Source organism: Lithobates pipiens, unplaced genomic scaffold, assembly GCF_037356315.1.
Source record: "Lithobates pipiens isolate NorthernLeopardFrog02 unplaced genomic scaffold, aLitPip1_a1.2 Scaffold_8, whole genome shotgun sequence".
NCBI lineage: Eukaryota > Metazoa > Chordata > Amphibia > Anura > Ranidae > Lithobates > Lithobates pipiens.
In genome coordinates this window covers 649,937,854-649,965,798 of record NW_027507903.1, presented here as the reverse complement: position 1 = coordinate 649,965,798, position 27,945 = coordinate 649,937,854, and the positions used below count along the sequence as shown (strand labels likewise).

Sequence of the window (27,945 nt, the reverse complement as noted above, 5' to 3'; positions counted from 1 at the left end):
CTTGATAGTTCAGCTTTGTCAACACGGTCGGAGAATCCGTCGGAATGTGTCCTATTGGACCGTGTTGTCGGATAATCCGACTGTGTGTGGTCTGCATCAGACTGATTCCGTTGGAATATCCGTCGGACCCATATTTCCCGACCAAATGGTTCGATCGGACATACTCCGATCATGTGTAGAGAATTTTGATCGGACCAAGTGCCACGCATGCTCAGATCAAATTCCTACACCAAAGCTATTGGCTACTAGCCTGAATGTAGTCCAGTCGTAACGAAATTACGTAATCACGTTCTGAAAGATCAGATTTTTTGACAACTTAGTCCGAGCGTGTGTATGCAACAGTTTCGGACAAGATCCGACGGACAAAATCCGACGGATTTGGTTGTCGAAATCTCCGACCGTGTGTACAAGGACTTCCACCACTGGGTCAAAGCCAAAATTTACTGCAGACAGGACTTCTCCCAAAGAGGCAGCAAAGCATGAGGAGGAACGATTACTAAATACATGGACTAGTAGTGATCTTAAGAAGATGTATGAAAATAATTCTTGAAGGCTTTGATCACCTGCTGATAGATGAATGTTCTGGTAAAGGAAGTAAAAAGTGAAACTTCAGCCACAATGTTTCACCACTTGATCTCTGGATGGTTTTACCCCCTTCATCACTAGGTTAATTTACAGTGGTGTGAAAAAGTGTTTGCCCCCTTCCTCATTTCCTGTTCCTTTGCATGTTTGTCACACTTAAGTGTTTCGGAACATCAAACCAATTTAAACAATAGTCAAGGACAACACAAGTAAACACAAAATGCAATTTGTAAATGAAGGTGTTTATTATTAAAGGTGAAAAAAATCCAAACCATCATGGCCCTGTGTGAAAAAGTGATTGCCCCCTAAACCTAATAACTGGTTGGGCCACCCTTAGCAGCAACAACTGCAACCAAGCGTTTGCGATAACGTGCAATGAGGCTTTTACAGCGTCCTGGAGGAATTTTGGCCCACTCATCTTTGCAGAATTGTCCTAATTCAGTTACATTAGAGGGTTTTCGAGCATGAACGGCCTTTTTAAGGTCATACCACAACATCTCAATAGGATTCAGGTCAGGACTTTGGCTAGGCCACTCCAAAGTCTTCATTTTGTTTTTCTTCAGCCATTCGGTGGTGGACTTGCTGGTGTGTTTAGGATCATTGTCCTGCTGCAGAACCCAAGTTCGTTTCAGCTTGAGTACACAAACAGATGGTCGGACATTCTCCTTCAGGATCTCTTGGTAGACAGCAGAATTCATAGTTCCTTTTATCACGGCAAGTCTTCCAGGTCCTGAAGCAGCAAAACAGCCCCAGACCATCACACTAGCACCACCATATTTTACTGTTGGTATAATGTTCTTTTTATGAAATGCAGTGTTCCTTCTACGCCAGATATACTTGGACACACACCTTCCAAAGAGTTCCACTTTTGTCTCATCGGTCCACAGAATGTTGTCCCAAAAGTCTTGGGGATCATCAAGATGTGTTGTGGAGAAATTGAGACGAGCTTTGATGTTCTTTTTGCTCAGCAGTGGTTTTCTCCTTGGAACTCTGCCATGCAGGCCATTTTTGCCCAGTCTTTTCCTGATGGTGGAGGCATGAACGCTGACCTTAACTGAGGCAAGTGAGGCCTGCAGTTCCTTGGACGTTGTTGTGGGGTCTTTTGTGACCTCTTGGATGAGTCGTCGCTGCGCTCTTGGGGTAATTTTGGGCGGCCGGCCACTCCTGGGAAGGTTCACCACTGTTCCATGTCTTCGCCATTTGTGGATAATGGCTCTCACTGTGGTTCGCTGGATTCCCAAAGCTTTGGAAATGGCTTTATAACCCTTTCCAGACTGATAGATCTCAATTACTTTCTTTCTCAATTGTTCCTGAATTTCTTTGGGTCTCGGCATGATGTGTAGCTTTTAAGGATCTTCTGGTGGACCTTACTGTGTCAAGCAGCTCCTATTTAAGTGATGCCTTGATTGTGAACAGGTGTGGCAATAATCAGGCCTGGGTGTGGCTAGAGAAATTGAACTCAGGTGTGGACAAACACAGTTATAGTATGTTTTAACAAGGGGGGCAATCACTTTTTCACACAGGGCCATGATGGTTTGGATTTTTTTTCACCTTTAATAATAAACACCTTCATTTACAAATTGCATTTTGTGTTTACTTGTGTTGTCCTTGATTATTGTTTAAATTGGTTTGATGTTCCGAAACACTTAAGTGTGACAAACATGCAAAGGAACAGGAAATGTGGAAGGGGGCAAACACTTTTTCACACCACTGTATGTGCTATTCACCCCTGTGCTACTTTAACTTGCAAATGTTCGGTCATGCAACATTGTACCCAGATTTTATTTATATCATTTATTTTCACACATATAGAGCTTGCTTTTGGTGGTATTTGATCACCACTGAGCTGTTTATTGTTTATTATATAAATTAATAAATATCGAAGAAACAAAAATAAAATAGAAACCTAAAGAGAAAAGGTTTTGGCTGAAGTTCTAGCCAGGCAAATAGCATGTTTAGAAGGAGGTCAATAATTAAATCCTAAATACACTTTTTATCTTACTACAGGTTTCCTTTAAGGAAAATTACCTTTTTTGTTATTAATACCCTTCTGGTTCGATGGGTCATGTGATCCCATTACACCCATGTAAAAAGAAAAAAAAATGAAAAAATCGAATTTTAGTTATTTTTTTGGTTTTATTACAAACGTCCAAGTCCTGCTTCTTAACCTCTTTTCACGCTGAGTTGTTGGACTTTCCGAAAACATAAAAAAAAAATAATATTGGTCTTTTTTTTTTTTCTCTGTTTCTTGTTTACATCAATAACTTATATTTTGGAAACAACTAGGCGGAGAGTAGCAAGAGAAACATGGAGATGGACTGACCTCTTCCCAATAAAAATACTCGTTTTTAGTAGACATGTTTACATCGGAAAATTTCATTTTGATTGTGTTCATTAGGTTAATCATTTATTTTATTTTGTTTTTCGTTGTGTTGGTCCAGTTCATTTCAGGATTTGTTTCATTGCTTCAGGATTTGTTCTTTATATGCGTTAAACCGGATGGGTTTAAAAAGCTTTCTATTCCACCTGGTATAACTTTGGACTGATAGCTGTCGTTGCTAAGGAGCAGGCGGCCACCGCATCCTTAACTACCATGGCCCATCTGCTGTCAGCAGGATTCCCTACTGACAGCAGGGTGTAAAATAAAAGAATTGCTGGTTTAAAAAATAAAATAAACAAAACAGCATGCCCCCCCCCCCCCCCAGACCCTTATTCAAGCATTGTGCACTATACAAGTATTTCATTCATTCATTGGAATGCTCTACCAATCAACATCCGCCTGGAAGAAAACCACCTGGCTTTTAGGAAAAAACTCAAGACCTTCCTCTTCTAGCTGATGATCAAAGCTCGCCACAGCGCCTAGAGGCGATTCAGTTCACATTGTGCGCTATACAAGTATTTCATTCATTCATGCAGCCCCCTCTCCTTAACCATGCCAGACCACGTGCTCTTAACATGAGGGGGTGCCCCCCCCCAAAGCACCTTGTCACCATGTTGATTTAGAAAAACTGCCTTTTCCCCACAACCTTGGGCAGTGGGTTGTGGTGGTGCGAGCTGGATGGCTTATCGGAATCTGGAAGTCCCTCAGATCCAGGCCCCACCATATGTGAATGAGCAAGGCTACATAGTACTCATTCACAAAAAAAAAAAAAAAAAAAAAAACACTGACACAATTTTTGAAAAGTCCTTTATTTTCAAAAAATATATATATCTAAAAACATGTCCCCCCAATGTCTATCACAATAAACGCCAACCTGTATGAAAAAACCCTGAAAACCCTGCCGCTCAAAGAACAGGGACGTCCTGTCCAGAGACACTCGCCAAATGACAGGTAAACGTGGGGGTGGAGTCACCAAGTGACGTCACTGGTTGACCTCACCCAAATGTTTACCTGTCATTTGGCGAGTGTCTCTGGACGGGACTGGTTGGGTTCGGCAGGAAAAAGTTTTTTTTTTTTTGTGCAAGTAAGTCACCTCCCTGCATCCCCACAAATACCAGGCCCAAAAGCACCCCCCATGTGGCTTAGTATAGCCTGGTATGGTTCACCCCCCCCCCCCCTCTTTCCTGCTGGGCTACAGGAGTCTGGTATGGATTTGGGGGTGGACTTTGCGCCATTTTTTTTTACATCTTGTAGTGGGGTTTCCCTCAAAATCCATACCAGACCCAATTGGTGGCGGGACCCCCGCGCGTTTTTTTATTTTATTTTACGTTTTTAACCAACACTTCTTTCGTTTAAGTTCTGCTGTTAGTGGGGAATCCCGCTGACATCAGATGAGTCAAGGCTGTTAAGGACCCGGCAGCCACCAGCTCCTTAACAACCAGCTATTCACAATGAATTTGTATCCTAGAAAAAAATTGAAAATGTGACATTGTCCCAATGAAAGAAATAAAAGGCATGCATTTGTTATTTTTCATTGTAAATATTTTCTTCTATGTTCATTTGGAAATTCAGATACATCCCAATCTCCAAAAAACGAATCTGAATGAACCCAATTGCACATGTTTAAGTTGTCAGGCTCTTACGCTGACACTCTGGCTTCACTTACCTGAAATAAGAATTAATGGAAGGATGCCAGTGGCCATTTTTAATGGGATATTGTCAGTGGCAGCCCCTTGTGTTTCCCTCATAACAAGTTTACTTTAACCTGTTGTGGACCACCCACCATAGATTGACTGCGGCAGGGCAGCCGCTCTGTGCCAGACCACATACCTGGTACATGATCTGGCACTCCTGGGCCTGCTCCCACAGTGATTGGACACATCACAGACCAGCCAATCGTTTAGGAGAAAGGCAGAACGGCGGTCTGCCTATGTAAACAAGGCAGACCACCTTTCTGTGAGAGGGGAATGTGTTGATCCTGTGTACCTGCTAAGCAGGAACACAGATCTTTACATTCCCCCAGTCAAAGCACTCCTAGGGAGCACAGCTAACCCTTTGATGTTAACCCCTCCCCATTCAGTGTCATTAGTACAGTGACAGTGCATATTTTAGCACTGATCACTGTATTGTGTCACTGGTCCCCAAAAAGTGTCCAAAGTGTCAGTTAATGTCTGATTTGTCCACAGTCCCGCTATAAGCCAATGATCACCACCATAACAAGTTCTATCATTTGTCTTTCTTAAGATGTTTCTGCGTGACAATGCATTTGGCAAATACTTGTGGATCGGCCTAACGGATGTGGATGGAACCTGGCAATGGGTGGATGGAACGCCTTATGATCCAAATACAACGTAAGACAATGAAACCTCAAATGTCTACACCTTTCTCACACACTAAGATCTGGTAAAACAATTGGCTTCTTTGCTCTGAAGTACATGTTGCAACTTTAATTAATTTCACCCTACACTTTACAACACTTTTTCACCCAGAAAATCAAAATGTACACATTATCAGTATGGATCTATGAGCCAGCCCCTCTGAGCAGAGTGCCCCAGTGAGGATGTGTAGAGGGACTGACACTGCAATAAAAGGTTCCAGAGGAGTGCCAGCATTTCTCCAGATCGATGTATTTGACGTGCACCATTGGGCCACTCAGGCACTGCCCGAGGGCCCCTGAGCCACTAGGGGGCCCCATCAGAGTTGCCAGCCTCAGTAAAACCAGGGACAGTATATAAAAATCTGTGTTTTTTTTACATCTGTCTCTGAAATGTCCCTTACCAACATCCCTTTGGTCTAAAAATCCCGAGATTATAGCTGCCCCACCTCTCCAGTACCTTCTCAGCCAATAGAAACATGTCTGTGTATACTGTGTGTACATGTATATGTATACTGTGTGATTGTATACTGTGTGTGTGTGTGTTTATGTATACTATGTGGCCCCATAATCTCAGATTGCCTGGGGGCCCCATAATCTCCTATTGCCCGGGGGCCCCATGAGTTGTCAGTCCACCCCTGGACGTGCATAATCTTACTTGTCTCTTGGTGTGAGTGAAAGGTCAGCACTCTAAAATCAAAAGTCTGTGGTGGAAATTTTAAGCTTCTCCTATAAGCAAATAATTATGTTGCTCCTAAAAGCACAAATACCGCACTCTTGTACAATGCCGGGAATGCGCACTTGTATATCTCCAAGTAACACAGACAGATGCTGGTATCACATTGAGCTTAGCTTAGCAGAATCCTCCATGGAATGCTCTACTGCTTTTATTTATACTGTAAACATGAATAACAAAAGAAGGTGGTGACATCAGAATCAGCCAGACATTTGTATTCTTTCAAAAGAACCAATCACACACATGTATGTATTCAAATAGAATTCCAGTAGTGATGTGTGCAGAGCCATGCGGTCAGCTTATTGTGAGACACAAAGTCTAACTACATGGCTCTGAACACGATCGTGTGCACATTCCCACTGCTACCAATGACACGAGCTGTACTCTATCATTGCTCAGTGGGCCATGAATTTTGTATGGCTATGCTATGGTTCCCATGTATGCAGATCTGCTTGCTTGGAGCGTTAATGCAATCGCCATGAGGTGGCCAGTCTCCTGGTGTGGAATACGTGAACATCCCTAAAAGAGCAAACAGATTTGCCGTGTCCACGGGAAGGTTTCCGCAGCCAATGGTCTTCCACCAATGTCTGTATGTGCAAACATGCTTGCATGAGTGTATTATAGCAAAACTGACACTGGGGCACATCTGACAACATACATTAATAAAAATTTACACAACACGTCCATCAAACACAAATATTAAATTGTCTGGATGGATGTGAAACTTTTCCATTAATATCTGTGAATTTTTTGTCAATGCTTAGGATATCCTTAGTATTTTCCATTTCTAGAACATACTGACTTACTGTCATATGTAGACACACAGAGAAAGCAAGTGGTAAGTGGTAAGGCTTGCTTCCTATATTTTCCTTCACTGTACTGAAATCAAATCCTATGTTATTTCATTGAGGAAGAAGGGATGTCACTGTGATGTCACTTCCTCTTCCTCTAGCAAGTGACACATCCTGGAGGTAGTGTGAAGGTGAGACCACAGGAAGTCACGTTCTTACAAAAGATCCTACACCTCCATTAATTTCAAAGCTTAACCGCCATTGGAAGATGGCTGTAAATGTCCCGGCAGCATGTGAACCCTCTACTTGTAGATAAAATGAGAACAGAAGCAAGTCATTCAGTAAACTCTTCACCAGACGCCTGCCACAAAAAATCCTTCCTCCTCTCTCTCTACAACAACCTCCCTCTGTGAGCTCAGGTGTCCCCAATAGGTAGGAATGAAGGGAAAGCACCATCAGGTGATCTTTTCTGTGCCATCCATGATCCGGTATCAGCCTAAAGGACAGGCTCAACATATAGTACTGGAGTATTTCCAATGCCCACTTTATTAGTAGACTCCCTTTCTACAATTGAAGAAGAGCTTCTTTTTAGCTCAAGTAGACAATAGGGTGATAAATTGGACTGGAGCAAATCTTAATTATTTCATTCACTCGGGCTTTGCATACTCATGCAGCTTGGAGACTTCATTTTAATTTCAGAAATCATTACAGAACTGCCAAGTTCCATTTTGCTCATCCCTGCTTTTGTCTATAAAAGATCCAGAATATGGGGCACTCTTACCCCATCAATAATTCTTGATTCAACCTAGGCCTCACCCCAACTTTTATTGAGGCAGTTCTTGTGAGGGTGGACAGAGTCATGTGGGCTTCTGCGTAGTTCCTCACCTTTCCATGTACACAAAGGGTGTCCACTAATTTTCCAGATATCAGATTTCTCTGCAAGGAGTTGGTTTGGAGTAAGGTAATGACAATCCCAGAGTTGAGGAGTGCGACAACCTACTGTCCATTAATCTTCACCACATATTTGTGTAGGTTTAAAATCTTAACAGTACACCCATATTAATATTATTATTATTATACAGGTTTTATATAGCACCAACAGTTTACGCAGTGCTTTACAACTTGAGGGTAGACAGTATAAATACAATCTACTTTAATATAATAGGAATCAGTGGGCCCTGCTCATTAGAGTTACACTGAGCTTCAGTGACTCAAGTCACATTCCATCGCCTTGTTCAGTCTTGGGTTTCAAATGACCCAGTCAGTGGTTTGTCCAGAAACTATCCTTATTGGTTTCTCTATTGTGCCCCCAGCTTTTTAAGGGTTAGGTGGTGGGGTGCCTTTGGCTGAAGTTCTATATGGACACACTGCAGTTATCTGCTGACACCCTTGGGCAGGAGTCTACTGCTCCTCAGATCAGCTCCTTGAATAGCAAAGGCTCTGCTAAGAAGTGCTCTATACAGTTGTATCTATCCTCCTAAGTGGCCATTTCTTCCTGGGATGGAGATCAGCCTGGGCAATCAGTCTTAAAGGGGTCAGCACCTCAGGTTGCAGCCAGTCCTCGAGCAGGTGCATCAGGGTATACAGCTGCCCAGATTCAGGCTTAGTCTTATCAAAGTGTCAGGTACAGACAACACTTGCCCTCATTTTTAAATTTTGCCTAGTCTGGCTTATGTTTCAGCTTTCAAAACCTTGTAGTTGCGTGCTAATTCTGGGGCTGAAATAAGCTATCTGGGCATTTGGAATCAGAGAAGGGCCAATAAATCCACCCAATCTGTTATAGGTAGGCCTTCTCTCATGGTAATCTGCTGAAAATGCCAGATACACTTCAACACCAGTGGCCACAATCATTTTATTTGCAGATCCTACTGCACATCCATCCGGAGGTCAACTGGCATACCAGAGCCATCTTGGAGTCTTCCAGATTTATATACCACTACATTCTGTGGGACACAATTTGTCCAGCCAGCAAATGGTTAGTCTTTTGTTAGGCTGCAACTAGGCACATACTCGAACATTATGACAGACTTACCCATCAAATGGGGCCCTCCAATGCTGTGCTGTCACCACTCCTGCTGGAGTGGTATGGGCGCTTACATCTTCTCTCGATATTCATTCTGGGTTTTGTCACTTTAGCTGCTTGAATGGTGCCACTCGCGCTCATGTGCATGGGAGTCAGATCACCACGACACACAGTGGGTGCCCTAAATGTGGTGTGAGCTGCACATGGGTGGCTCAGATTACATTAACTATGTCAGGCATTTATACAGAAGGGATCAAATGAGTGAATAAATAGTGCAAAAAAAAAAAAAAGTGGCAAGTGCATTGATGAGGCAGGCCTTCTATCCAGTATAATAATTTCCCCTAGGCTAGTCAAAAGGTCTGTTCATGAGGAAGTTAGTGACATGTCCTAGTGTCAGTGAAAAAAAACACAATGGCGTATCGCTTCCATAGTGTTATTATTCTGCCACTCCAAGGGGGCACATTACAGGAGATGATTGCCCCAACAGCCCCTGGCCAGAAAAATGCAGCTTATTCCTACCAATATGTCATTAGAACTTAGGATCCCTCCCACTGTTCCCACTTTATTACATTGGTAAAATGCTAACCAGCTCCCCCCACTTAACAAGAGGTGCAAGCTTTCTTACCCCCTGAAAATGGATAAGAACAGATACTACACTTGATTTTATCCAAAAGGCCAATCGGGGAAAGAGTTGGGGGAGAGAACTCCTCACATAGCCAATCGGGTAAAGATCTGGAGGAGAGAACTCCTCACTTAGTAAATCATGGGAAGATATATTAATGACCCAACACCTGGGAACTTAAGGGCTTGGACAGAGACACAGCAGAACTATTGTCTAATACTGTTAGGAAAAGATAAGAATAAATATATTTTTCAAAAACAAATAGCCTTTGGGGAAGGGGAAAGGGTAGGCCGGATGCTGGCCCATCTAGTTTGAACAAATTCACCATCATCGGTAGTACCGATTATTACTACTAGCGAGGGTAGGTCATCCACATACACACCGGAAATAGTGGACAGATTTAGGAATTACTATGAAGACCTATATAGGTCCAATCAGGAGGAAAAGGGGGGAAGAAACGGACAACTTCTTTCGAGACCTGATGATCCCCTGTCTCTCTGACGAGGACAGGGCTGCACTGGACAGTCCTGTCACGCTAGAAGAGATACAGCGGATCGTCCAGGAAATTGCGAGTCAAAAATCCCCAAGACCGGACGGCCTGCCCATTGAAATTTATCGCCATTATGGGTGGATGCTTCTTCCCGAACTGCTGAAGGTCTTTAACTGGTCGGCGGCGAAGGGAGAGCTCCCCTTATCCATGATGGAGTCCACAATAATAGTGATCCCTAAAGAAAATAAATATCTGCTTGACCCCGCCTCATATAGACCCATTTCTTTACTGAACTCTGATACAAAAATGTTGGCAAAGGTCTTGGCGGCTAGACTAAACAGAGTTGCACAGAAACTTGTTCATCCCGATCAATCAGAATTTATTCCTGGTAGGTCTACCAGTACAAATATAAGAAGATTATATTTAAATCTTCAAATCCCTATGGATGAGGAGGGCAACAGGGTGATCCTCTCTTTGGATGCCACCAAAGGCCTTTGACACCTTATGCCCCATATACACTATCAGTTTTTCTGCTGAGTTTTTCCTTCAGATTTACCAAAACCATATAATATGAGGTCAAACCTTAGGAGTTTCAATTTGTATGCAATCAGGCAGGCCCTTGCACTACATGGTTTTGGTAAATCTGAAGGAAAAACTCAGCAGAAAAAAATGATAGTGTGTATGGGGTTTTAGAGTGGAAGTTTCTCTGGAGAACCCTTAGTGAATTCCAGATAGGACCAAATTTTGTTAATTGGGTGAAGTTACTATATGGGTCACCTGAGGCGAGGGTAAGAGTGAACAATGAGCAATCTGCCAGGTTTCGATTGCTGAGGGGGACGAGACAGGGGTGCCCTTTGTCCCCCCTTCTCTTCGCCCTCACGATCGAGCCCTTGGCTGTGTCTCTTAGATCTTCTCTAGGGATAAAAGGATACAAATGAGGAGAGGAAGAAGACAAAGTAATATTATTTGTGGATGATCTCCTCTTATTGCTTAGAGACACACAGGACTCACTAAGGGAGACTATGTACAAAATTAGAAACTTTGGCCATCTCTCAGGATTGAGGAATAATTGGGAAAAATCTACTTTACTACCAATCGACCCAATAGATAGTCTCCTGCCCAGAGAGGCGGAACGGTTACAAATGGTGAACCAAATAAAATATCTTGGTATAAATATTGCGAGAGACCCCAAGCAGTTTATAGCAAACAACCTAGTTCCATTATTAAACAAATTTTAAAGATAAAATTAAAATCTGGAAAAAACTCCCACTCTCTGCGGCAGGTCGCTGCAACTTAATTAATATGATATTCCCGCCACAGCTTTTATATGTCCTGCACAATTCCCCTGTATGGATCTATAAAAAATGGTTCCGTAAGATCGACATTTTATTTAGAGAATTAGTTTGGAAAGGGGGCATGTCAAGAATTAGCCTTAATACCCTACAACTCCCAAATAAAGAGGGAGGAGTTGCCCTCCCACATCCTTATAGTTATTTTCTGGCGGCGCAGCTCCAACATATGGGTGGTTGTGAAGCTGAGGGAGAAGGTCGAGAGAGGAAGATTCTCTTATGTAATTCTTTGCACAATTCACCAGTGGAAGCACTGGAGGTGGGGACCTTCCTGCGGGGGCTGCCCACTCTTGACTTGATGGCAAGAGTGTGGGATGTGGCAAAAAAAAACTTTGGGATATATTCCCCTCTATGGGAAAATAGGAAGCTGGGCGAGGTGCAGAAAATGGGGACAATTAGAGAATGGGAAAGATAAGACTTAGGCCGCGTACACACGCGGGGACTGTTCGCTCAACTTTGTCCGTCAAACAGTTTCAGCGGACAGTCCGCTCAAAATTAGCATGGACGGACTTGGCCACACACGACGAACGAACAGTCCGCTGAAACCGTGCGCGATGACGTGAACGGCACGTACGACGGGACTAGAAAACGACGTCCTATACACTGCAATGCAAACTTCGGCGTGTAAATCCTTTCTGAGCATGCGCGGAACTTAGTTTGACGAACAAGCCTACACACGAGGGGACTGTTCGCTGAAACAAAGTTTCAGCGGACAGTTTTTCGGAATTTCCGAAAAACTTTGTTCAGCAGACTGTCCGCTGAAACTGTCCGCTGAAAGCCCACACACGGGCGGACTGTCCGCCGAAACACTGTTCAGCGGACAAAGTTGAGCGAACAGTCCCCGCGTGTGTACGCGGCCTTAAAGCTCATTTCCTAGATCTACCATGATGGAAAGTTAAAATCCTTTTAGGAATTAAGAGATCAATTTGCAGTCCCCAATAAATCTTTCTTCAGATATCTGCAGGTAAGACACGCTTTGAGAGAACAGTTTAAAGGAAGGTCAATAGAATGGTGCAGCATTCCAGTTTTACAGAATGTTATGAAGGCCAATTCACGGAAAGGCTTAATATCCAAAATATCCCCAAGCCTACATAAAGGGAGTCGTGAAGGGCTGCAAGTAAGACCCTATAGGAAGAAATGGGAAAAAGACGTGGGATCTATATCGGAACCACAATGGGAAAGGATTCTGGAACTCGCCCCATGGGTATCGCTCTCCCCACCCCAGAAGATGTCACATTTATTCCTACTATACAAGGCTTATTACACGCCACAAAAGCTTTTCTGGTTTGGTCGAAGACAGGACAATACCTGCCCTAGATGTGGCAGGACAGGGGGGGACCTTATCCATATGTTTTAGAGATGTCCAAAACTCTTTCGATATTGGAAGGAGGTGGTGGACTATATTGCCCAGGTGTTTGAAGTGCACATTGACATGGACCCGATTCTATGTGTCCTGGGGTGGATAGAGGGAGAAGGTAGACCAAAATATACCCAACTAGCAATCCTGAGATGCCTTTTCCAGGCAAGTAAACTTATTGCCCAGAGGTGGCAATCTCCCACCCCTCCATCTAGTAGGGAATGGGAACATAGTATGGAAATGGTGGTTCTCAAGGAAAGGACGTCATACATTAAACAAGGAGCTTTTAAGAAATTTGATAACATCTGGAAGATGTGGAATGAGAAATAGCAATGTGGAGGTATAAATATATGTAAGGGAAAGGTCTGATATAGTAGATGGAGGGAATAAGGATAATAAACCTGCTGAGTGATGAATGGAGTGGTGAATGTTAGAGGTATCGGAAGCAAGGAAGAGTGGTACGAGAGATTGGTGGTGTAGGTGGGACCAAGGGAAAATAATAATACAAATAAATGCAATTGTTATGCAGGGGGAGACCAGACCCTTCTTCTATACTTTCCCTTTTATAATTTTACATGTAAGCCCCCATACACACGGTCAGACATTCTGCCAACCAAATCCGTCGGATTTTGTCTGTCGGATCTTGTCCGAAACTGTTGCATACACACGGTCGGACAAAGTTGTTGAAAAATCCGATCTTTCAGAACGTGATGACGTAATTTCGTTACGACGGGACTACGTTCAGGCTAGTAGCCAATAGCTTTGATGTAGGAATTTGGTCTGAGCATGCGTGGCACTTTGTCCGATCGGAATTCTCTACACATTATCGGAGTATGTCCTATCGGACCAGTTTGTCGGAAAATATTTCCAACAAGTTGGAAAATTTGGTCCGATGGATATTCCGACGGAAACAGTCCGATGCATACCACACACAGTCGGATTATCCGACAACACGGTCCGATAGGACACATTCCGATGGATTCTCTGACCGTGTGTACGGGGGCTAAGAGGTTTATGATTGTTTTGTAAAATTTGAAAAGGAATTAATAAAGATATAAAGTTCAAAAATTAAAATAAAAAAATCATGGGAAGACTTGGAAGAGAGAACTCCTCACTTCGCCAATCAGTGAAGGACCTAGAGGAGGGAACTCTTCACATATCAGATCCTAACAGTGCCAATCATGGAAGGACCTGGAGGATAAAATTCCTAATATAGCCAATCATGGAAGGAGGAGAGAACTCTTTGCATTACAATTAATGAGAGTGGGGGAAGAACTCTGTGCATAACCAACTAGGGCTATGTATTTATGCAGTTGGCCTGCACTGATCTAAACTTGGTATATTATGGAATCAGATTGCAATGTGTGTCAGTTCTCTTAAGCCTGGTACACACAGACCGAATATCGGCTGGCATTGATCGCTTCAACAGAAACCAGCCTGTGTGTACATCAACCTGTCCAACAGAAGCCAGTAGAACAAAAAACAGTGCTGGCAGCCAAAGACTACGAGCGCTGACCAGTGAGTTCTGGAGGGGGGTCCCCATGTCAGAACACAAAAACTTAGGGGGGAGATCACTGTACTAACATAGCACAGTTAGTAGTAGAACCAGCTCCTCCCAAGCTACTCCTTTTCTTTGTGTGCTTAGTCCGCTTGGTTGAATGAAAAAAAAAACCTAAAGTGTGTACCAGGCTTTACAGTCCATCACAGTTGTTACGATCACACCTTGGAAACTAATCTGATTTTAAAGCATGTCTAAGTCCAAAGAACAAAAATGTAATATGCGCAGCTTACAGTCTTTAAATGTGGTGGCTGCATTCGTTTCCTTTTTCAGGCTTTTCTCCTTAATTTTCACCTGGTGATCCTGACAGTGTCATACTTACTATCCTAGGGTGACAACTCCCACTCACTGTTACATTTATATGGAGAAGCAATGTTGTCACCCTGAGATAGGACTACAGGACTAGTGATGGCCCGAACCTCCGACGGGACGTTTCGCGAACGCGGACCGCGAACGAGGCCGACCGTTCGCGAAACCAAACGTTCGCCGCGGGCCCCATTGACTTCAATGGGAGGCGAACGTTTCAAACCTTTAGGTCGAATTTGCAGCCACGAGGTAATTATTAGCAGGGAAAACATAGTCCCACCACATGGCCAATGACATAATACATGTATGAGGTGAATTTGGGATCGATAACTACAAGCATTCTTTTTTTTATTTGGGAAATTGTTCTGACAATTCAGGACTGTGGAGCGCATGAAGGCAATGGAGGAGACGGAAGGTCAGGGACCAGGGTAGGCAAAGAAGAGGGTGCAGGAGATGATCACCAGCAGCGTCACATACAGCAATGACACATGCACCGTGATAGAGGCATCTGACAACAGCACCATGATAGAGGGCACTGACATCAGCAGCGTGACATAAAGCATTAATACCAGCACCGTGACATACAGCATTGACAGCAACACCGTGATAGAGAGTACTGACATCAGAAGCGTGACATTAAGCACTGACATCATCACCATGGTATACAGCACTGACAGCAGCACTGTGATAGAGAGCACTGACATCAGCAGCGTGACATACAGCACTGACAGCAACACCGTGATAGAGAGTACTGACATCAGAAGCGTGACATTAAGCACTGACATCAGCACCGTGATATACAGCACTGACAGCAGCACCGTGATAGAGAGCACTGACATCAGCAGCGTGACATAAAGCATTAACACCAGCACCGTGACATACAGCATTGACAGCAACACCGTGATAGAGAGTACTGACATCAGAAGCGTGACATTAAGCACTGACATCAGCACCGTGATATACAGCACTGACAGCAGCACCGTGATAGAGGGCACTGACATCAGAAGCGTGACATACAGCACTGACATCAGCACAGTGATATACAGCACTGACAGCAGCACCGTGATAGAGAGTACTGACATCAGAAGTGTGACATTAAGCATTAACACCAGCACCGTGACATACAGCATTGACAGCAACACCGTGATAGAGAGTACTGACATCAGAAGCGTGACATTAAGCACTGACATCAGCACCGTGATATACAGCACTGACAGCAGCACCGTGATAGAGAGCACTGACATCAGCAGCGTGACATACAGCACTGACAGCAGCACCGTGACATTAAGCACTCACACCAGCACCATGATATACAGCACTGACAGCAGCACCGTGACATTAAGCACTCACACCAGCACCGTGATATACAGCACTGACAGCAGCACCGTAAGCAGCCCCAGGAGTAAGTCAGCACAGCACAGGGATGGTGTGATCCCCTCATAATAAGAACCCCCAGGAGGAAGTCAGCACAGCACAGGGATGGTGTGATCCCCTCATAGTAAGCAGGCCCAGGAGAAACTCAGCACAGCACAGGGATGGTGTGATCCCCTCATAATAAGAACCCCCAGGAGGAAGTCAGCACAGCACAGGGATGGTGTGATCCCCTCATAGTAAGCAGGCCCAGGAGAAACTCAGCACAGCACAGGGATGGTGGGATCCCCTCATAATAAGAACCCCCAGGAGGAAGTCAGCACAGCACAGGGATATCATAAGCAGCCCCAGTAGAAATATGACACCGCTAAACCTCTTCAAAGAGGAGGGTAGGGGCATATAGTACGGTGTGCTTTTTTGGGACAAGGAAGTGAGCCAAATGAAGAAAGAAGGTCTGTGTGCTTGATTAAAAAAAATTGTTTATAGACATATACATGGTCTACTGGTCACATGTGTTGAATTCCTCCGAGATCCATGCCTCATTCATTTTTCTAAATGTGAGGTAGTTAACACTGTCGTGAGCTAGGCGAGTATGCTTATCGGTCACGATCCCCCCTGCTGCGCTGAACGTCCTTTCGGACAGGACACTGGATGAGGGGCAAGCCAACAGTTCGATTGCAAATTGGGCAAGCTCTGGCCAGAGGTCAAGCCTGCCCACCCAGTAGTCCAGGGGTTCATCACTCCTCAGAGCGTCCACATCGGCCGTTAACCCAATGTAGTCGGACACCTGATGGTCTAGGCGTTCCCTGATGCTGGATCCGGATGACACCTGTCGATGGGTCAGCTGAAAGAATGACCTCATATCCGAAGTCACCAACACATCTTCAAACCGGCCTCTTCTTGCAGGCGCTGTTGGATTGGTACCCGCAAATCCTTTTCTGGGAGTGGGAATTGCTCCTCTGCCAGCGCACGCAAAAGCAGAATGCAGCATTTCTCGAAGCAAGGCCTGGAAGTGCTGCATTCTGACAGCCCTCTGCGACGGCGGTAACATTTCCGCCATTTTGTGTTTGTACCGGGGGTCTAAGTACGTTGCCACCCAGTACTGGTCCTTGACCCTTATGCTTTTTATACGGGGGTACCTATTAAAACACTGGAGCATGAAGGCCCCCATTTGCACTAAAGTGGAAGCGGTGTGGTGGCCTGGCTCCTGCTCATCATCCAGGATAATGTCGTCCTCTTCATTCTCCTCTACCCATCCACGCACAACAGGGATCCCAGAAAGGTTTAAAGCACGCTCTTCTTGCTCCTCCTCATCCGCCCCGGCACCATCCTCCTCTGACTCCTCTTCAGACTCCTGTTGTTGACTTGTCTCAGATAGAGTAGCCCCCCCTGGGAATTCATCCAGCATTGTGACTTCCTCATCTTCCTGCTCCTGCTCCTCCACAGCCTGATCAATGACACGACGCAATGCACGCTCCATAAAGAAGGCATAAGGTACCATGTCACTGATGGCGCCATGGCTGCGACTGACCAGTTTGGTGATCTCCTCAAATGGCCGCAGAAGTCTGCATGTGTCGCGCATGAGCAGCCACTGGCGCGGTGAAAAAAACCCCAGCTCCCCAGAACCTTTTCTTTCGCAGAGTTCATACAGGTAGACGTTAACTGCACGTTTCTGCTGGAGCAGCCTATCAAGCATATAGAAGGTTGAGTTCCATTGCGTCGGGCAATCGCAAATAAGACGTCTGACCGGCAGATGGTGTCGCCGCTGAATGTCAGCAAGGCGAGCCATGGCCGTGTAAGATCTTCTGAAATGGGCCGAGATTTTCCTTGCCTGCCGCAAGATGTCCTGGACCCCAGGGTATTTGACAAGGAATCGCTGCACGACCAAGTTTAAGACGTGTGCCATGCATGGCACGTGCGTGATTTTGCCCTGTTTCAATGCGCTAAGCAGATTGGCACCGTTGTCACACACCACTTTACCAACTGTCAAATTGAGCGGTGTTAGCCACTAATCTGCCTGTGAACGCAAAGCTGAAAGGAGTGCCAGGCCAGTGTGGCTCTTGACTTCCAGGCACAACAGACGCAGCACGGCATGGCAACGTCTCACGTGGCATGTGGAATAGGTTCTGGGGAGCTTGGGCGGTGCAGCGGAAGAGACGCTAGCAGCGGAAAAGGAGGAGGCAGCTGAGGAAGAGAGGGAGGAGGGTGGAGTAGGAGGAGGAGGAGGAGAAGAGTCAGGCCTGCATGCAATCCGTGGCGATAAAACCAAATCTACACGGGTGCCACGGGTTACATGCTTGACGGCCGTCAGAAGGTTCACCCAGTGGGCAGTAAAAGTGATATACCTTCCCTGCCCGTGTTTGCTAGACCACGTGTCTGTGGTCAGATGTATCTTGGCACCGACACTGTGTGCCAGAGATACATTCACTTGCCGCTGAACATGGCCATATAGCTCTGGGATGCCCTTCTCTGAGAAATACTTCCTTCCTGGGACCTTCCATTGTGGTGTTCCAATGACCACAAATTTGCGAAAGGCCTCCGAGTCCACCAGTTTATATGGCAGTAGTTGGCGGGCTATCGGTTCTGACAAGCCAGCCGTCAACCGTTGGGCAAGAGGGTTATCCGGCGTCATCATTTTTTTACGCTCGAACATTAGGCCCACGGAAGCCTGCCTTTTTGCAGAAAAACGTGAGCTTGGCGTGATGGAAGCTGGAGTGGAGGACAATTGTGAGGAGAGAGGAGAAAGAGAAGTAGAAGACGAGGCTGGACGGTGAGAGCCTGCAGTGTGGCTTTGTGTGTTCCGTTGCTCCCACTGGGCTCGGTGATGGCTGCTCATGTGCCTTCATAAGGCGGTCGTCCCTAGGTGAGTGTTGGGCTTACCGCGACTAATGCGTTGACTGCAAAGATTGCAGATGGCATCGCTATTGTCAGCAGCGGACACGTTAAAAAAAGCCCACACTGCGGAGCCATGTGCCGGTGTCCTGGGAGCGCCAGATGTGACCGTACATGGTCGATGACTTGCTCCTGATACATTTGCAGTCTGCTTTGTCCCTCCTGTGCAATGTAAGTTATTCCTGCTTCTCCTCCCTATCTGCTGGTCCATATCTCCCTCTGAACTCCCCTCCTCTTCCTCTCTTGTGGGCACCCACGTGACATCACTAGACATGTCATCATCAACGTCACCTTCCCCACCCCTATAAGTAGAGATCTCGGAGTAGGCAGCAACACCGGGGACCAACCTCCTCCTTGGGCTGATCTGGGTACTGTCGTCAGACTGCTGAGTAGCGGTTGTTGCTACCTCCTCTTCCTGATCCAATACCAAGAGTGGCTGCGCATCAGAAATGTCCTCTTGATATGGATCGGAAAATAATTCCTGTGACTCAAGCGGAAGGTATGTGGTGGTGGTGGTGTTGTTGGTGGTAGTGTCTTTGGGGGTGCACATAGCAGAGAGTGAAGAAGAGGGTGCAGATCGAGAGGATGAGGAGGGTGCAGAAGAGTAAGGCTGAGTGAGCCACTCAACCAAGTCTGGTGCGTCCTTTAAAGTAATTGAACGCACCTTCTGCAACTTCCCACTTTGGCTCAAGGCTGTTGCTCCTGCCCTACCCCTACCACCCCTGCAGAAGGGCCTGCCTCTTCCTCTGCCTGTCATTTTTTAAATCACACTGTGACAAAACTCTTAGTCCCTATACCAATGAAGGACTGCTGCAGTATAGGGCAGCAGTCAGCAGTAGTGCACCTCAACCCTATCTATTGTGGACCGATAGCGGTCCTTACAGAACAGCAGACTGTACCGCACTCAACCCTATGTACTGTAGCACCCTAGACCAAGTTACCAGTCCTTATAAGAACTTTTGTGGACCAAGCAGGTTGTGTGTTAGTGATTAGCAGACTGTACGTCAGTCCCTATACCAATGAAGGACTGCTGCAGTATAGGGCAGCAGTCAGCAGTAGTGCACCTCAACCCTATCTATTGTGGACTGATAGCGGTCCTTACAGAACAGCAGACTGTACCGCACTCAACCCTATGTACTGTAGCACCCTAGACCAAGTTACCAGTCCTTATAGGAACTTTTGTGGACCAAGCAGGTTGTGTGTTAGTGATTAGCAGACTGTACGTCAGTCCCTATACCAATGAAGGACTGCTGCAGTATAGGGCAGCGGTCAGCAGTGGTGCACCTCAACCCTATCTATTGTGGACCGATAGCGGTCCTTACAGAACAGCAGACTGTACCGCACTCAACCCTATGTACTGTAGCACCCTAGACCAAGTTACCAGTCCTTTTAGGAACTTTTGTGGACCAAGCAGGTTGTGTGTTAGTGATTAGCAGACTGTGCGTCAGTCCCTATACTGCTGAAGGACTGCTGCAGTATAGGGCAGCGGTCAGCAGTGGTGCACCTCAACCCTATCTATTGTGGACCGATAGCGGTCCTTACAGAACAGCAGACTGTACCTCACTCAACCCTATGTACTGTAGCACCCTAGACCAAGCTACCAGTCCTTATAGGAACTTTTGTGGACCAAGCAGGTTGTGTGTTAGTGATTAGCAGACTGTACGTCAGTCCCTATACCAATGAAGGACTGCTGCAGTATAGGGCAGCGGTCAGCAGTGGTGCACCTCAACCCTATGTATTGTGGACCGATAGCGGTCCTTACAGAACAGCAGACTGTACCGCACTCAACCCTATGTACTGTAGCACCCTACACAGACCAAGTTACCAGTCCTGATAAAGAGCTTTGTGGAACAAGTGAGTTGTGAATGATTAGCAGACTGCAGCAGAAGGGCAGCAGTCAAGTATAATATTCTTTCTATATTTGGAAGAAAGAATATTATACGTGTACAAGCCTATTACCGTACCACTGATACCAGTCCTGAAAAGAACCTTTGTGGAACTAATAGTAACAGCAAGTCTTTAAACTGACCCTCACTGCCTGACAACACTGCTTCCTTCCTGTCCCTATACAAAGTGGCAAAAAAGAGTAGACTGGAACGATTAGTGGTTACTGGAACAGCTCTTTTGTGGACCTGATAGTAACAGCTAATGATGATGATGATGATGATGATGAAAGACTAATCTGGCTGTCCTTGTAGCACACACCGTCCTTTCCCTTTCTCTAAACTGACAAAAGACACTCAGGCTGCTGCAAGAATCAGTAGCACAGCAAACCTATATACACCTAAGGCCGCGTACACACGGGCGGACTGTTCGCCCAACTTTGTCCGCAGAACAGTGTTTCAGCGGACAGTCCGCTCGTGTGTGGGCTTCAGCGGACAGTTTCAGCGGACAGTCTGACGAACAAAGTTTTTCGGAATTCCCGTTAGACAGTCCGCTGAAACTTGGTTTGAGCGGACAGTCCGCTCGTGTGTAGGCTTGTTCGTCAAACTAAGTCTCGCGCATGCTCAGAAAGAATTTACACGGCGAAGGTTGCATTGCAGTGTATAGGACGTCGTTTTTCTAGTCCCGACGTACGTGCCGTTCATGTCATCGCGCACGCTTTCAGCGGACTGTTCGTTCATTGTGTGTGGTCAAGTCCGTTCATGCTAATTTTGAGCGGACTGTTGGTCGTACTGTTTGACGAACAAAGTTGGGCGAACAGTCCGCCCGTGTGTACGCGGCCTTACACCTATACCAGTCCTGAAAAGAACTTTTGTGTACCAAATAGCTAGCGTTTTATCTGTCCCTACTCCACACAGCAACCTTTCCCTATAGTGACAGAAGAAAGCATGTAAAATGGCCGCCGGATCGGGTGTATTTATAAGTTAGGGGGAATGTCCAAGTGTCCATGTGCTGTCATGTCTCAGTTGGCTGTCCTGTACCCCATGACAGACGTGTCATCATAGGTCAAAGTTATTTTACACATTAAACACGTAAGTCCGCCGGGGCGAACGACGGGAAAAGGCGAGCGAACGAGCGGACCGCGAACGATCGAATTTCGCCGCGAAACGACCGCCGGGCGAACCGTTCGGCCATCACTATACAGGACATCTAACCTTCTCCTTATCTACATAATATAGGGAAGTGGTTAGTTCAGAAGAGACCTGGGAAGCCACCACATGAAAGGACTGGATCTGCAATGCATTATATTTTTGTCTTTAGCTAACACCAAAATATCTGTATGACCTGTTCCAGGACTGAGAACAATCACTATTGTCTCTCCTCTCCTTCAGGTTCTGGAAAGCTAATCAGCCTGACAATTGGGCGGGTCATGGTCACGGAGGTGGAGAAGACTGTGTAGCGACTGGGTACGATTGGAACGATGATCATTGTTTGTCCAAACTCCTGTACGTCTGTGAGAAGAAGATATCCTGCTAATGAACTGAACTGTTAAGCATCAGAGGACACCTGATATCTCTGTCTTCCTTTATTCTCCTCCATTATACCACAGCCATATAGAATATGCTGCAAAAATAATTCTGAAGGTTATACTGAGATTTGCAGTTCCTCTAAACTGGCAGGATCTCAAAGTGTCCATATTGCAGTTTACACTTACAGTATAGAAGAAACTTCTACTTGTTATTAACTAATCTTAGACACCCCCCCCCCCCCCCCTTACCCTTTCTCATACCCATCCCCCAAGTCCCTCACCTAAATCCCTACATATCTTATATCCCCCTCACCATAACCCCTATACCTCCCCTCTCCTTTTATCCATTACCAAACTACCACATAACCCACCTCATCCTTATCACTGTCATCTATAACACTGGGTTCCACCACCACCCCTTCAATGAGAACTCACAATAGTAGCCCCCACTCCATCCCATAACCTCATAAAGCTGATGACCACCCTCTAATCCTGGCCAAAAGCTCATCCTTATCACTGTCATCTATAGCACTGGGTTCCACCACCTCCCCTTCAATGAGAACTGACAATAGTAGCCCCCACTCCATCCCATAACCTCATAAAGCTGATGACCACAATCTAATCCTGGCCAAAAGCTCATCCTTATCACTGTCATCTATAGCACTGGGTTCCACCACCTCCCCTTCAATGAGAACTGACAATAGTAGCTCCCACTCAATCCCATAACCTCATAAAGCTGATGACCATCCTCTAATCCTGGCCAAAAGCTCATCCTTATCTCTGTCATCTATAACACTGGGTTCCACCACCACCCCTTCAATGAGAACTCACAATAGTAGCCCCCACTCCATCCCATAACCTCATAAAGCTGATGACCACCCTCTAATCCTGGCCAAAAGCTCATCCTTATCACTGTCATCTATAGCACTGGGTTCCACCACCTCCCCTTCAATGAGAACTGACAATAGTAGCCCCCACTCCATCCCATAACCTCATAAAGCTGATGACCACAATCTAATCCTGGCCAAAAGCTCATCCTTATCACTGTCATCTATAGCACTGGGTTCCACCACCTCCCCTTCAATGAGAACTGACAATAGTAGCTTCCACTCAATCCCATAACCTCATAAAGCTGATGACCACCCTCTAATCCTGGCCAAAAGCTCATCCTTATCACTGTCATCTATAGCACTGGGTTCCACCACCTCCCCTTCAATGAGAACTGACAATAGTAGCCCCCACTCCATCCCATAACCTCATAAAGCTGATAACTACCCTCTAATCCTGGCCAAAAGCTCATCCTTATCTCTGTCATCTATAGCATTGGGATCCACTACCTTCCCCTGCAATCCACTCACCATATTAGCTCCCACTCCATCCCATAACCTCATAAAGCTGATAACTACCCTCTAATCCTGGCCTAAATCTCATCCTTATTAATGTCATCTAGAGCATTGGGATCCACCACCTTCTTCTGCAATGGGAACTCACCATAGTAGCCCCCCAATTCATCCCATAACCTTATAAAGCTGATGAACATCCTCTAATCGTGGCCTAAAGCTCACCCTTATCACTGTCATCCATAGGCGTGTGCAGCCTATTACATTAGGGTGTGCACCCCAAAGTTCAAACACATATACATACATATATATATATACACACACACACCGGTCAGTGGAATATCTTCCATTTTCCTGCTGACACACAGAGGCAGGGTAGTCTTTAAAGCATCATGGGCCTCTGGGCTAAGTAATACACGGGGGCCCCTACCAGGGAGACAGCAACACAAAGTGTGTGTGGCAGGGTGAGGGAGATTAACTTTTACTGACATGACTATAAATGCGGAAGAGGGATAATGGGTTAAAATTTCACTAACATAACCATGAATATAAAGGGGGGTCAGTGGCAGTGAAAGTTATCCCCCATGCCCCAATCCTGCATCCATGTCCTTTCCTCAATCACAGCTCTCTCCCCCATTGTGATCACTTACAGTACATGATCACAGGCTCCCATGCCCCAGTGCTTTTTTTCTTAGAGAATAGGTAAAGGAACTCAACAACGCTCCCACCGCACCATTTACCATCAACATCACCAGCACCACCTCCCTCAGGAAGTCAGCATGCTACATTAAATGGTAGGTGTGGTCAAACTGCACTAATGGTGGGGGAGGGTCTTAATGAGGCATTGTTAAATACCATGAGTGTTGATGAATGCGTTTTGTATAAAGTGTAGGGTTCACAAGTGCACTACACAGAGTGCCGAGTTCAGAAATGTACTATGTACTATGTACAGAGTGCAGAGTTCAGGAGTGAGCTAGGTATGGGGTGCAGAGTTCAGGTGTTCATTACATACAGGTGCAGAGTTCATGCATGTGCTAAGTACATGGTGCAGAGTTCAAGCTTGGGCTACATACAGGTTGCAGATATCAGGCATGTGTTATGTACAGGGTTCAGATTCCAGGCATGTGCTATGTACAGGGTGCAGATTCCAGGCATGTGCTATGTACAGGGTGCAGATTCCAGGCATGTGCTATGTACAGGGTGCAGATTCCAGGCATGTGCTATGTACAGGGTGCAGATTCCAGGCATGTGCTATGTACAGGGTGCAGATGTCAGGCATTTTCTGTGTACAGTTTGCAGATTCCAGGCATGTACTATGTACAAATTGCAGATTCCAGGCACGTGCTATATAAAGGGTGCAGATTCCAGGCACGTGCTATATACAGATTGCAGATTCCAGGCACAAGCTATGTACAAGGTGCAGATTCCAGGCACGTGCTATGTACAAGGGGCAGATTCCAGGTTTGTGCTATGCCAGTATACAACCTCACAACCACAGAGCTCTCCTCTCCCCCACAAAAGAGAATCATCTATACAGTAACTCAGTGGCAGGTCAGGCTCTTGACAAGGGCTTCTGTTGATGCATGATTCAGGCTTGAGTGAATGTGTGGATAATCCGCCCTGCCTCCTTCCCTCCTCTGTTGTATATACAGAGCAGGGAGGGTTTTGTGTGTGCCGACTACCTAAGGTAGAGACCAGCACTGGGGGTGGCAGAAGCTCTGGACGATAAAAAACCCTGCCTGCTACTGCCCACAGTGAAATCTTTCTGTGCTGGTACATGGAGAGCGTTCCGGCTAGGGTTGCCACCTTTTCTTCAAGTCAAACCTGAACACTTTAGCGGCGCACAGCAATGTTTTTTATACTATAAATTGTACATATATTTTGCTATTAAATAACATTTTTAATCATACGAAGTTAATAACAAGAGTCCCCCTTTACATCAGAGTCCACAGAGTTCCCCTTTTACATCTGAACTTGCAGAGTTCCCTTTCACTGTAAGGGGGGAATCTGCAGACTCTGATTTAAGGAAGAACTCTGGGGACTCTGACATAAGGAATGCTCTGGGAATCCTGATTTAAGGGGGAACACTGAGACCTCTGATGTACGGAGAAGACTGATGTAAGGGGGAACACTGGCCTCTGGTGTAAAGGGGGACTCTGATGTATGGGGTGCTCTGAAAACCCTGATTCACCTTACCTCTCTCAGAGGCAGGAGAGAGACTTCAGTCACAGACAGGGATGGATGGTGAACTCACTCACCCCTTGGAAGTCAGCACCTCTCAGCCAGATGTATCTGAGGCTGCTGGACTTCAAATTTCCAGCCCCAACTTTCCTTTTCTGAGGCACGGTGCCAGGGATTAGAGTGTGGGCAGCCACAGAGGGGTAGGGGTGAGGGGAAGAGGTGCAGATCGAGCTCTCTCTCTCCTCTCCTGTCTGTGTGTATGGGGGGGGGGGGGGGGTTCTTAGTGCTGGCTTTGGGCAGTGTGAAAGAGTGTAACAGACACTCTAAGTTTAGACAACTGCAGCCAGCAACCCTGCTTGGAAGCCATAGTTCAGTCTAAATAATGTGTCCGGGTTTCAGGCAGTCTGAAACCTGGACACATGATTCCAAACCCGAACTGTCCGGGTGAATCCTGGACAGGTGGCAACCCTAGTTCCGGCACCTGCTGACACTGCGTGTTGTGATCAGGGTGATTAGGTCTGAACATAGATATCAGATATTATAGCCGCCTATTGCAGCCAAGAACTAGGCAGGACTTGTTTGGCTGCAAAACTGTAACTCTTTATTTGAAAACTCACAGAGAATGTATACTACATAGCCAAGTGAGGCTGATTACATTATCATATGCAAACACAACTCTATACAGAAATATAATTAACATGCTAATTAACTCAGCACTTAAACCAGCCTAGGTGGAGTGCACAGAATGCTAGCAGGCAAACAATAGGTGACAATATTAACCATGGGACAGACAAGCTTAGCACGTAATACCTTAAAAAAACAGGCAATAGCCAGAGACCACAAGTAGCAGACTGTCTGGCATCAAGCTCACAAAGTACAGTACACATTAGTACAAGTATAAACACATCCCTCAGTAGTTTGCTAGCAGACAATAAGGTGTGTTAATTAGCACAATTAACAATGTGTGGTAGACAGGTGGTTGAGTTGATGATATCAAAGTAGAAGTCCACCCTAAGTGCTGGTTCACACAGGGGCAACTCAGATCCGACTTCAAGTCGCCCCAAGTCACCTCAGGTCGCACAACATGTAGAAATCAATGTAAGTGAATGAGAGCTGTCTTAATGCACACTACTGAAGTCCCTCCGACTTCAGAAAAAGTTCCTGTACTACTTCAATCCGACTTGTAGGCGACTGGTACCCATTGATTTCAATGGAGGTCGCCTCCAAGTCGGATCTCCGTCTATACAGAGGCGACTCTCAGAGAATTATCAGCTCTCAAAAGGAGTTCCCCCCTGACAGCTCATTCTCTGATTGGCCACGGCAAGTCGCCTGGCCTGGGGCGACTTAAAGTAGTGTTGTAAGTCGTGTCCAAGTCACGTCAAGTCACGTCAAGTCAAGTCAGGTCAAGTCAGGTCAAGTCAGGTCAAGTCAGGTCAAGTCAAGTCAAGTCCAAGTTGCCTACAAAAGTTGTGTTGCCCCTGTGTGAACCGAGCCTAAAATCAACACTAAAATCAATGCATCTATAGTCATCCACGATCTAACACTAACCTATCTAACCCTGTAAAGAAGAAATCAGTATACATACGTTTTCTGAAGCCGATCTGACCCGATCCCATGCTGAGCTGTGGGCTGCAGGTGCAGAGGACACAGCCGACAACGGAAGCCCCATAGTAAGTCTGTGGATGATGTCACTCCCAGCCGTGTGTCCTCTGCAGAGCTGGAGATCGGGCCGGAACAGCTTAAAAAAAAAGATATGCATAGCGATTTCTTCTTTAAAGGGCTAAATAGGTTAGTGTTAGATTGTGGGTGTCTATATATACAGGGATTTTAATTTTAGGATGGACTTCTACTTTAACATTTGCTATGAGGCTGACTACATGGAGCAGTCTTTATTGGTAATGAGGCAGCTAGGCCCTAAACAGTGAGCCCGGGCCTAGAGCCCCAGAATCTGTGTGTCTTGGGGAGACATGGAGTCGAGTCCAAATTAACATTACTTTAAGGGCCCCCCCAGCATACACCTCACAAAGAGTATTGTTCCCTTCAAGGCCAGGGCCCATAGTCAGCATCAAGTGGCTAGTATTCAATCCCCTCCTAAAGCCCCTGTCCCGGGTGAGTCTGTCAAAGAGACAATTCCTACTTGTGATATTTAGATATTGGAAGCCTATACTCCTTCTTTTCTTG

General features: G+C 45.8%; 1 protein-coding gene across 1 annotated transcript in view; it reads left to right on the top strand.

Annotated features, from left to right (window-relative positions):
• Nucleotides 1-25,998, top strand: part of LOC143961698 (C-type lectin domain family 10 member A-like) — a 113,689-nt gene extending 87,691 nt beyond the window's left edge. Inside the window, exons 6-7 of the mRNA XM_077471018.1 lie at nt 5,207-5,313; nt 22,107-25,998. Of these exons, the coding sequence (XP_077327144.1) occupies nt 5,207-5,313; nt 22,107-22,251 (252 nt within the window). The 3' untranslated portion in view covers nt 22,252-25,998. The remainder of the gene's footprint in view (nt 1-5,206; nt 5,314-22,106) is intronic.
• The last annotated feature ends 1,947 nt before the right edge of the window (nt 25,999-27,945 follow it).